Raw genomic sequence first — 12276 nt, forward strand, 5'->3', positions numbered from 1 at the left:
CAAAATAAATAGTAATATGCACTTCTTTAGATGACGAAAATTATTTTTTTATTGATCCCGCACGCACTTCGCAATGTCGAAACTCTGTTCATACGATCAAAAACTGACACATGGTTTGTACATATATATATGTATATCGGTCGAATTTATGACTGCTGTTACCAGCTGTGCTGCGCCGTGTGCTACGTTCTGAAGTTGACGTCAGATTTCCAATCATCAACAACTAATTTCAACAACCAATCACAACGTCTAAAAATGGATGTCGTCAGATCCAACGAATCAGAAACTCGAGAGCATCAAAGTGCCTTTGATGGTGTTTATAAATACAGACGCATAAATTCTTGAATGTGTTGGTAACTTTTGCATAATCTTGAGCCCGTGCAAAGTTTTTTCTCAGCAATTACAACACCGATCATGCTGATTTAGGGCGGAATCGAAAGAGAATTACTCAATTGCCTTAAACTTCAATTTTCAAGTTGCTAAATGGCTCCTGAGCTTCGTAATTCAATAAAATCACATGCCAATTTTACCCCCACCACGGCGAATCGTTTTATTCAGAGAAAGTATAGTCTCGGCGAGTCTCGGGCCAGCAGACGACAGGGCTGTCAATGTACTTGTCCCGAGACTCTACCGAGTCTCTTGATATGAAAATTTGCTTGGTGCATGTCTTTGCGAGTTGGTTGCCGACACACAACAATGATGATAAAAATTGAAAAAATCATTTGCCGCGGTTGAAATTTTGGGTGTGACCTTGTTTTAACCTCCTTTCTATGTGTGCAAAAGTTGGGTGTTCAAATCGAAGTGTCCCTTTCGGAACTATATCCCGGATATCTCGATTATGCTCGTTTTCGTACATATCCAGACGAATAATTACAAGTGATTCGTCCGGATATGGAATACATAATGGTACAATATATCCGGACGAATAATCGTACGGTATTCATCCGGATATCTCGATTATGGTCGTTTTCGTATATATCCGGACGAATAATTACAAATGATTCGTCCGGATATGGAATACATAATGGTACATTATATCCGGACGAATAATCGTACGGTATTCATCCGGATATCTCGATTATGCTCGTTTTCGTACATATCCGGACGAATAATTACAAGTGATTCGTCCGGATATGGAATACATAATGGTACAATATATCCGGACGAATAATCGTACGGTATTCATCCGGATATCTCGATTATGCTCGTTTTCGTACATATCTGGACGAATAATTACAAGTGATTCGTCCGGATATGGAATACATAATGGTACAATATATCCGGACGAATAATCGTACGGTATTCATCCGGATATCTCGATTATGCTCGTTTTCGTACATATCCGGACGAATAATTACAAGTGATTCGTCCGGATATGGAATACATAATGGTACAATATATCCGGACGAATAATCATACGGTATTCATCCGGATATCTCGATTATGCTCGTTTTCGTACATATCCGGACGAATAATTACAAGTGATTCGTCCGGATATGGAATACATAATGCTACATTATATCCGGACGAATAATCGTACGTTATTCATCCGGATATCTCGATTATGCTCGTTTTCGTACATATCCGGACGAATAATCATATGTAAATCGTCCGGATATTGAATGATACATAATGGTATTGTGTCTTTCTGTGCGGAATCGTTGGGCGAGTTCGAAACGTGTTTTCTTTGAAGTAAACTTTGTGTCTTTTAATCGTGGAGCGAAATAATTGTGTTAAAAAATTATAGCGAAATAATCTAAAATTTGATGACGTGATGATTCATTTAAAATTTTAATAGTCGTTCTAAGGGGGGCTACGCCCCCTGCGACCCCCGTCGCCCACGTTCAAATCGCTTACGGATATTTAGCATCAATCGTAGTATGGAGGTGGGCATGGCTCCAGGCAGATTTCAATAAAACATCTTCGAGCTCAATCGTTCCCACGACAATGAATCATTGCGCCAAAACGTACTGCTTCCAATGAAATTGTTTGTACATATCCGGACAAATACCGTACAATTATTCGTCCGGATATGTACTGCACACTGGCATCGTCATGTATCCGGATGAATACGCACGGTTAATTAATCCGGATATATAAGGGATATAAGAAAGTATCTGTAACGTAGGTATAACCAGATACAGAATATACTAACCTATACGCTTTCCGGACGAATAACCGTCGCGTATTCGTCCGTACTCCGGACGAGTAGCCACTTCGTAAACAATTTATAAAGTTCTTGGCACGATAATATTAAAATTGTAATCATCACTCTCAAGGAACTTCACCCCTTGCGACCCACACTGCCTGCATTCCAATACTATGCGGTTATTTAACATTGAAAAATGATACATTAACAAATAGGGATGATCCGGATGAATAACAACACATAATTCGTCCTGACACGCTTTTCAAATGGTTACCGGACTCTATCCGAATGAATAACGATACGTAATTCGTCCGGACATGCATTTCAAATGGTTACCGGGCTATATCCGGGTCAATAACAATACGTAATTCGTCCAGATATGCTTTCTAAATTGTTACGCTCTTCTTCACTTTTCGCGGTTTTCCATTTTCCCAGGATGAATGAGATTTGCTGCGTATATAGATAAATTAAAAATTTTATTAATCATTCTCGGGGGGCTCCGCCCCTCAGACCCCCGCGGGGGGCTTCGCCCCCTGCGACCCCCGTTGCCCGCGTTTCAATACCACATGGGTATGTAGCATCGAAAAATATTATATAGGTGACAGCGAGTGAGGATCGTATTCAAAGTATTCCTAACCTTCAGCGCACCCGGGATAGTTATATAAAATTTATGGCCTTCTACAGTATTAACCCAAAATCACTCAAAAGATATATTATTATCCTCGTGCCCGGATGACCACTCTCAAACGTATTGTTTACAATTTTTGACATTTTTTCTCATAAAATACTGGCTCTACACAGATAATCTACTGACCAAAATATGTCTATTTTATCATGACCTACAAAACTCAAAAAATCATTTCTTTCTAGATTTGACCTTGGAAATAAAATATGCGGACAGTTTTTCTATCACATTCGTTATCAGCACTTCATCATAAATAAATATACCACATTTAAGATCAATTGGAGATATGAACTTTTCAGAACTACACCCTAAAATGATGAATAAACATTGATCTGAGGATAATCATTGATATAAAGATAATCAAAATCAGCACACGCATAATTAATTTTCAACAACGATATATTATAATCATAGCATGAAAAATTGAAGATACATTTGGAGTGACGCAGTAGAGTTCACATCGAATCTCAGATACATTTCAAAAAAATAATAACATTTAAATAAAAAACCATTTTCATTTGACGAAGAAATCTTATTCTTGTATCACAGATTCATTTAAATGAAGTCATAAGTCAAAGTATCATCAAAATAATACATTTTGAGAAATCATGGTTTTAGTACTGTATCAGGAAGAATTCCGAAACAATTACTAAATCGATAGAATTTTGTCATAAAATGATCGTATAACATATCAATTTTAAATTGAGATCATGAATCAATCTTTAACGTTAATTAATTAGGAGTAAAAGTTAACATTTTGGACATTTCCAAAATTTCGTCTTTGGTTTTTTTTTTAAGGAAACGCACGACAAATGATACCAGATCAAACAGTAATCACACCCAATCGATGTTTTTTTATCAATTATACTACCATCGACGCTGCTATCGACGGAATCAACAGTGTCATCTAAATTAACAGAACATTTGCCACAATGATATACATTTTGTTTTTTTTTCGAGTCTATCGCTTTTTTAATCAGTTGCCAAGCCTCGTTTGTGAAATATTTTTCAACAATTGCAACATTGACTTCGTCATCAATCAAAGCATGAGACAATTTTTCCGGTCGTGTTTCAACTTCTTCTTTTTCGATCATCCTACCTTCATACAAAGCAGATTTCGCCAAACTCGCGTCAGCCAGCCAATACAAAATGGTTTTCATTTTTTCAGATTCTCTTTTTTTTTTGAACGGTAAGTTCGAGTTACCTTTCTGTGACTTCCTTTTCCTCGTAAGACCGATAACAGTCTTCTCAGAACCTTTTGGGCGACCGCGTCGTTTAATTACCGGAGGCATAATGATCGAGCTAAATTCCGATACTGTTTTTTTCGAGTTTGAAGTGATGGGAATTATTCCCCCAGCCGACTTTTGCTGTACCAAATTTCTTGATCCTTCAGTTGTTCGTTGATTGGAGCATAAGTTTTCATTATTCATCGCTTCTCGCTCATTTGGAGCACAAACAACCGCACTCAAATTCGCCACGGCATTATTGTTGAAATCCCCAATGAGTTCGTTGACATTATCAGCTGGTGATGAGAGGACGATATCTAGAGCAGCATCATCATCCGAAGAATAGTGCAATGAACTGCTTGATAAATTATCAGAATCGTCCAGATTTGAAATGAAATTGTTGACCGGCGAAAATAAATCCAGCTCCTCGAAGTAATTGTTTTTGGTAATCTCGTGTTTCTCTGACTCAACATTAATTGAATGCGACATCGCAGATTCAGAATCAGGCTCCGAATAATGCTGACTTTCGGAAACAAGGGGTGTACTTGTAACCACGTATTCCACCGAATCACTAGATGGAATCTCATAATTCGTATTTTGACTCCAGGCCGCATTCATGTCAGTCATTTGTTGCATCCGACGGATATACTCGTCACCTGTTGATTCGGAAATAAGACTTGCAGATTCCTTCGCGAGAAGAAAAGCTTTTCGATACCGATCACTTTGTGAAAGAACGCGACGTCTTAGTATATTTTGAGTGACTGTAGGAGACGGAACGTCAATATTTCCATCGCTCGGGTTAAAAACACGCTGCTTTTCGAAAAAATATTTACGCGTCCATCGCTCGTCACAAAGCTCAACGACACAAAGTGACAAGCCCAAATTCTTTCTTGCTTCGAAAATGTGCCTAATGGAAGAGAGAATATAATTAGCGGAAGACAAAAGGAAGCTGACCAGAGGAAGAATGAATAAAAAATACAGAATAAAAAATCATTGTTTTCGATCAATACTTGAGTAAAGTTGTATCAATTGAAGAAAAATCGATGACCAAAGAAAAATTAATATGTTGAACAACAAAAATTAATTGATCAAATTTGATGAAAATGAATTACAAAATAGTTGACTATTAAAATAGAATCTGTTTGTTGACGTGAGAAATTTTTCTATTGTCTCACGAATTGATATCTTCACAAATCTATGGAATTAATTGAAAGTCGGTTTCATTGTAAAAAAAATTGAACATGATACATCTTTAACGAAAATAAATCAAATGAAAAAACTTCAAATATAGGAAAAAGTAATCAATAACCGGCATGGAAGCTTCATTGAGACGAAGAATAAACAGTCGCACAACTCTGAATTGGTATGGATCGTTGTTCCATCAATTCGAGTTAAGAAACCGTCATTTCCTTCAACCATAGTAAAATCCGTACGGTTTTCCGGGTGGAGTTCTTTTTCAACAAATCGGAATGCATATTTCGTTAGCAAATGTGAAAAGAAATATTCAGGACTTTCTGCATCGAATGCCTGAACAGCAATTTTTTGGTACGTGTAAGCTGCCTTATGATCACGCTCATCGTTCAAACACATGACCAGTATGAAAAAGCTTCTGACGAAATCTTCAAGCGTGGTGTACCGCTTTACAACGCTCTTCACTTTGGCGTTGAGGGATTCAAGTCTGTTGTTCGTGATATTAAGGAAATTGCTCTGCATGAAATTGTTGGACATCGACCATTCATGTCGAATTTCATGCCAGTTCGAGTTGAAATAGTCCACAATAGAATTCGGCAACTTGTTCAACTCCTGATAAAGCTGTTGATATTGTTCTTCGCTACGAGCGTAGACCATTTTTTGGATAATCTCTTTAGCCGTGTCCCTCTGTCCAGACGTTATTCCGAGTTTGTCACACGTTATCTCGCGATGAAACGTTCTTAAGGCGTGGAACACACAAATCAGCACATTTGCGAACGGTATCTCCTCTTTGATAATTTTTCGTTCGAGAAGATCTTTGTCAGCCATGACACACTTGATTTTCGACCATGAGGGATGAGCTTTTTTGAAGGATTGAATCATCCATCTGATACTATCGGCATCTTCAGACATCAAAATGCAAACGCCAACAATTTCTGTTGAACCTTCCGAATCCTCAACTACCATTAAATAAATGGGTGCTCGAATGTTGAGCAATTTGAAAGTTCCATCAATTCCGACAAATTCTGGAAATGCTTCCATCGATCTTTTCATATTCGGAGTCACAAAAAATAAACCTTTGAATGTGTTCGCTTCTTCGTAAACGTAACATTGAGCATCTGAAAAAGTTATTATCCACTATAAGATTCATTTAATTGAAAAATCGGAATTTAATACATGAAAAAAGCGAATTTTCAATCAAAATGAAACAATAAGAAAGTGCTACTCTATATAAATAAGAATCCAGAAACACTCACGATACTTTTCTTGTAACATGGCAATCGTTTCCTGCAGGTTGTTATCGTCTTCTCGAGATGCCGAGTTCACGTTGTGCAAATCTTTGAGAAGAACTTTCTTCCCCGTTTGAACCTGGATAAGTTCGGAGACTTTTTTCTTGTTGGCATCCACGTCCAACAATTTGGCAACTTGTTTTCTCTCTTCTTTCGACAATGATCGGGCTCGCGGCAAATGCACGAACAACTCCTTAAAAACGGAAAACATTAAATATTCATGAGAAATGTAGCACAATTTTGTAAATTAAATTACTCGAGAAATCTCTGATAACATCAAAAAATTATTAGATCGCAGGACGAGTTTTTTTCAAAATATTTACTATATTTTTCATACATAGCATACATAAATAAACAATTTTTTACCTTCGAACATTTGTGGGTGTGTACATTATTCATTGCAGTAACAATCAAGTTGTTGCCACAGGCACTCAATCCAACCCGGATATACGACGTACACTTCTTCTGGAATGTTCTAAAAAGACATACAATATGAAAAATTATAAAGAAGAATTATAAAACGATCATCTATTGCCATTTAGTACACAGATAACACTTACGAAGATGAACGGACACCTGTCGCTTGCGAAACGAAATTCTTACCGCCGTGAATGCAGCAGTATTTAATGAAATAATATTTCAACTTTTCGTTGATACATCTTTTAATGCGTTTCTTCCGGGCTTGCGGAATGGTTATCGAATCGCGGACGTAAAAAAAGGTGTTGATCTCCTTTTGATACTGCTCGATACTTTGTTCCAAATCTTCAAACGAATTAAACTTTTTGCCAACGCAAAATTTGTCTTGGGTTTTTGCAGTATTGTTCACAAATCTACTGGATTCAGAAATGGGCTCAAAATCACTGTCATCTGATGGATTTAGATCATTCGCATCTGATTCATCTTCACGATCTATAATAAAACAAATGAATATTTTCTGTACAAAGCAAATCCACATATACGCATACATAATACAATATAGCTAAAAAAAAATTCTATTCGTTATTCTTAAATTTGCTTCCTTGAATATTGGCCCATTTGATTTTTAGAGGTCTCAAACACAATGATTAATATTTAATAGTCAAATACTGCTCGGAAAGGTTTGAAAATATCGAAGAGAACGGGAAAAAATACTACATCCCAACAAAGTTAACGTCAACATCATTTCGCTACAAAAAAATAAAATGCTCTGTAAAGGTAACTGGGAAAAACAGCAATGATGAAACAAATTTACATTTATAGAATGTTTTGCTAATTGAAAAAAATCACATTGCATTCCAACAACAATGCTCATTTAAATACCATTTCGCTGTGAACAAAAAATATAAGGAAATCAAAGGAATGGTGTAACGTCAAAGCAAAATAAAATCAACAGCGGCACATATTGATAATTCTCAATTTAGTATTTGGCATCCAAAAAAAATTTCAAAATTCATTGAAAAACAATTTAAGATATTGTATACCAACTTGTGAGTTTTTTTATTTTTCAATCATTGCTAATTTAGAAAACAATTATATAATTTTAATTGAACGCAACAAGCCGGACCCATAATTTATATCTGTCCTTTAAATTAGGTACTATTTGAAAAGAAAATAAATTATGAATCAAACAATATTTTTCCTTCATTCCAATGATTCAAGAAGCACTTTTTTCTTGCGAAAAACTTTTTTCAGAATTTCTAACCCGTACCATTGCACTTTTCATTTTTAGTTATTTTTGTTAGTTCTTCACAGAAATTGTTTTCTAACTATTCTTTTTTACAGCGGAAAATTAAAACGAAACAAAAAACATTTTCTTAACCCGTAATGAATTTTTCACCCATATGAAAAATGAACCCAAATTTCAAACAAAAAATTTCAACAAGAAAAGTATTTCAAATACTTACCCATTTCTACGAAATTTCACCCCGATGGAGTTTTAGTTTAGCGTTATACAGGCTCAAAAAAAGTTCGCTTCAAAGAAATGAAATGATTATTCAGGAACAGTAAACGCACGTGTCATACACGTGCCGCGTCGTTCACAGTACACAGTAACCTCGAAAATTCTTTGCAAAATCAAACCGCAAAAAACAACGATACCACACAAAACCAATATAAAATTGTTGAATGGAATAAACTCTAATAGTAAAAAACTGTAAAACTAACAATCGTTAGAAACACTTTTTTCTTGACGCACGTTGAAACGACAAAGGCTGATGCAACAATGAAAAAACAATGGCCGCCGAAAGCCACCAGACGCGAGCGAGCAAACGTCGCAGCACGAACGCACTTCGGACTTATAGCGCATGCGCCAACATATTCTGGAAAATACATTCCGTACGAATAACCTTATTTTAAACGTACGGTACCCGGACGGGTAGACACTGTGTTTTTTTTATAGTCATATAAGAATTTTGAATCGAATTCATACAGCTCGCACTGTTTCTCCGAAATTTTATCATTTTGATCGCTGTTGCTATTAATTTGATCATGCCATCAAAAACTGACAGATGGTTGAACAATATATCACGCCAAAGTCACTATATATCTGGTTTTCATAATATACACTGCATGTATGACACCACATACCACTATTTTGAATAAAATAAATACATATTGAACACTTGATTAGATGAAAAATATTTTTTTTTCACCCCGTACTTCGTAATGTCGGAAATCCGATTATTATAACATCAAAAGCTGACAGCTGACTGATGGGATTGTATATATAGGTATATATTCATAAACTTTATTCCGCTGGAACGGTACAGCGAGTATCCTGACCAATCACAACTCATTATTTCTGTAGCCGGGATCCCGGGACTCGAGCTTCCATAGAAATGGGTTATAGCTGGCATCAAGAGGCCTTTGATGGTGTTCTGTACAGATACGGCAAATCCATAAATGTGTTAGTAACTTTTGCATAATCTTGAGCCTGTGCAAAGTTTTTTCTCAGCATTCACGCTACTGATCGTGTTGGTTTCGTGCTCATTCGAAAGGGATTTTGAAAATTAGTCTCCAAACCAATTTTTGATTTATCAAAAATCTCCTGAGCTCTGCAATTTTAGAAAATTACATGCCAGTTTTACCCCCACCACCGCGAATCGTTTTATTCAGAGAAAGTATACTCGGCGAGCCTCGGGCCAGCAGACGACACGGCTGTCAATGTACTTGTCTCGAGACTCTAGCGAGTCTCTTGATAAAATTCTCCAGCGAAGGGAGAATTTTCTAACTTTTACAAGTCAATAACTTGTAAAACATAGAAAATACAATCTGCCCACTATGGATGATGGCGAAGTTTCCATCGGTGGAAAATGACGAAATCGAAAATTTATCAGAATTGTCACGCTATCTTTTTTATTTCATAGATCAGTTCGAATGGTCATAGAAATGAGTTGGACAAAGTTTGGCAGACTTTGAACTTCGGAAAAAATTATTTAAGGGGGTTGAATGATTGAGTAATTTTTATCACTCGCCCTATGGTTTACGCTATTTTTTTTATTCCACACAAGGTTAGAACACCTCAAGCTGCAGTTACTATGAAATAAAAAAGATAGCGTGACAATTTTGAAAAATTTTCGATTTCGTTGTTTTCCAACGATGGAAGCATCACCATCATCACTATGGGTGATGGCTCGAAAATTTTTAAATCTCAAAATTTTCCCTAGGGGAAAAACAGTTGGGACAAATACATTGTCGATCCCTTGTCACCTGATCATATCACGATAAATGTAAAACAAAAATTCATAAAAAAAAATTATTTAACCAACTTTAAGTAATTTCAAGACAACCACTCGAAAAAAATTTCACAAATCATGAAAAAATATTATATTAGTAGTAAGGCTATACCAGTTCTAACTCAGGGATCTCAGGGGGGAGCGGGGACGGGGGAGCGCGGGGACCGTTGCGGGGCTGCATGGTATGTGGATGGGGAAGGTTCTCGAACAGCGGGGGTGCGGCGGCACTTTGATGACAAAAGATTGCCGCACTTCTCGAATGACTGATTTATGTTTCCGGTGTGATCATCAGATTGCATTGGACGGAATTTTCTTTTGAAAAAGTGACCTGCTCTTTTCGAAAATGATCTCAATTATCGGACCAAAGCACTACTCTAATGACAAATTTATGTGTCCTACATATTTTTGCATTCCTGAGATGGTGCCAGTTTCCATGAGATTTCTTTTTCAAAATGCCCCTCCCCCGACTTTTCACTTGAGACTTGTATCTTTGAAAAAATATATTGTTATTCCGAGAATTGCACGTCACACGACGTCTAATGATAAATGTCCAGTCTTACATATCTCTACATTCCTGAGACGGCGCAAGATCCGACGAGATTTCTTTTTCAAAATGCACCTGCCCTTCCCCGAACTTTTGACTTGAGAGTTGTTTGAATGTTTTCCGAGAAAAAAAAAAATTTTCACATCGAACGCTTATTCTGAAAGTAAACGTCGCGATGGAAAGGTGTGCTAGTATGTATGCTATCCATCCAGCAAAAGATCCATCGACATTAACGGAAAATGAACTTGAGTCATTGCCGAAGGCTTTGCTTTTAAAGTACTATAGTAATTCTATTCCTACGTTATGGGATCGTTTACCCAAGTATTTGCAGTGTGATGCTGATGTGCAATCATATCAATTGTGTTTCGATCATTTCAATCAACCCTGGGTGCGAACTCATGTTGATTCAGCTAGACCCAGACGTAGAAATTGTGAAAAGTGCTCGATTATGGAACGACTTGTAAACATCTATGGGACTTTACGGATAAAAAATCCCTGTGAAATGACATCGGAGGAGCTCCAAATTATATCTCCAACCATCTTCAAGGAATACTTTGGTGAATATACAGATATTTTGTGGGATCGTTTACCGGAATATTACAAATCCGATAGTGAGATTGCATTATTACGTCGTTGCGTTGAACATTGGAATGTATCATCGATGGACGATCATATTGACGGTTCGTCAGCCATAAAGACTTTTCGCCGCCTTTTACGAAGATGGTATGAGCGCCGCGTAAGATAGTTTGAATTATTCCTCTTGCAGCATCGTATGGTATTACACCAAAATCCCATGACAATCCATGAAAATTACGTTCCAGCCATTTGTTTGTCGTTTTATACTTTGTCGGCAGAGAATCCCATGCATACGGTGGTGCGAAGAAAAGTGTGAGAGGTTCAGCATTCTTCACGTCCGCACGAATGATTGAAATTTCTTTGAGTATAAACTCATTGACGGGTCCTTTGAAGCCTTGTAGATCGATGACAAAATCCATGATGACTGTTGGCCGAAGAAGTTGATGGTAGGGTTTTATACCAATTTTCTCACCCCACCACTCACAGGATTGTATTCAACGATGCGATCGTGTAGAATAAGGCAGTATGCGCATGTTTGTGCTGGAATATTTGTGCTTGTTTCAAATTCGAAGCGCACATCAACAGGTCCAGACTTGAGAGAATCGTTCTGCTTCGAGCAGTCAATCACAATGAGAGGTGCAAATTTGAGAAAATCCGCTTTTGTAAGCCATGGTTCGGCCTCCTTATTGTAGTACATCGGTTGAAAGTTTGTATACATATCGTAGAGTACTGCATACTGATTTTGTTCTATATTCAAATTCATATTACCATGAGGATAACATTGTGAATTCAAGTATAATTTTACATCAGTAACGTTGCAATGATCAAAATTACTCGCATTTTGCCTCTTATTATTCTTTCGTCCTGTTTGGAATGCCAGGATCACATATCGAGGTTTTTCCA

At 37.0% G+C, this 12276-nt stretch overlaps 1 protein-coding gene across 1 annotated transcript; it reads right to left on the bottom strand.

The window, feature by feature from the left end:
• Window positions 1-3215: 3215 nt before the first annotated feature.
• Window positions 3216-8632, bottom strand: LOC122407920 (uncharacterized). The gene is made up of 6 exons (XM_043414405.1): window positions 8424-8632; window positions 7101-7449; window positions 6907-7015; window positions 6508-6733; window positions 5370-6369; window positions 3216-4967 (listed from the first exon to the last, which is right to left on the bottom strand). Exons 1-6 carry the CDS (start codon window positions 8425-8427, stop codon window positions 3584-3586), a joined length of 3072 nt encoding a protein of 1023 aa, XP_043270340.1. The 5' UTR covers window positions 8428-8632; the 3' UTR covers window positions 3216-3583.
• Between the last annotated feature and the right edge of the window lie 3644 nt (window positions 8633-12276).

This window comes from Venturia canescens, chromosome 3 (genome assembly GCF_019457755.1).
Source record: "Venturia canescens isolate UGA chromosome 3, ASM1945775v1, whole genome shotgun sequence".
Lineage (NCBI taxonomy): Eukaryota > Metazoa > Arthropoda > Insecta > Hymenoptera > Ichneumonidae > Venturia > Venturia canescens.

Coding starts and splice junctions, on each gene's coding strand:
- LOC122407920 (XM_043414405.1), bottom strand. Junction 6,370..6,507: donor CATGTTACAAGAAAAGTATC/GTGAGTGTTTCT, acceptor TAACTTTTTCAG/ATGCTCAATGTTACGTTTAC. Junction 4,968..5,369: donor TCAATGAAGCTTCCATGCCG/GTTATTGATTAC, acceptor CTCTTCCATTAG/GCACATTTTCGAAGCAAGAA.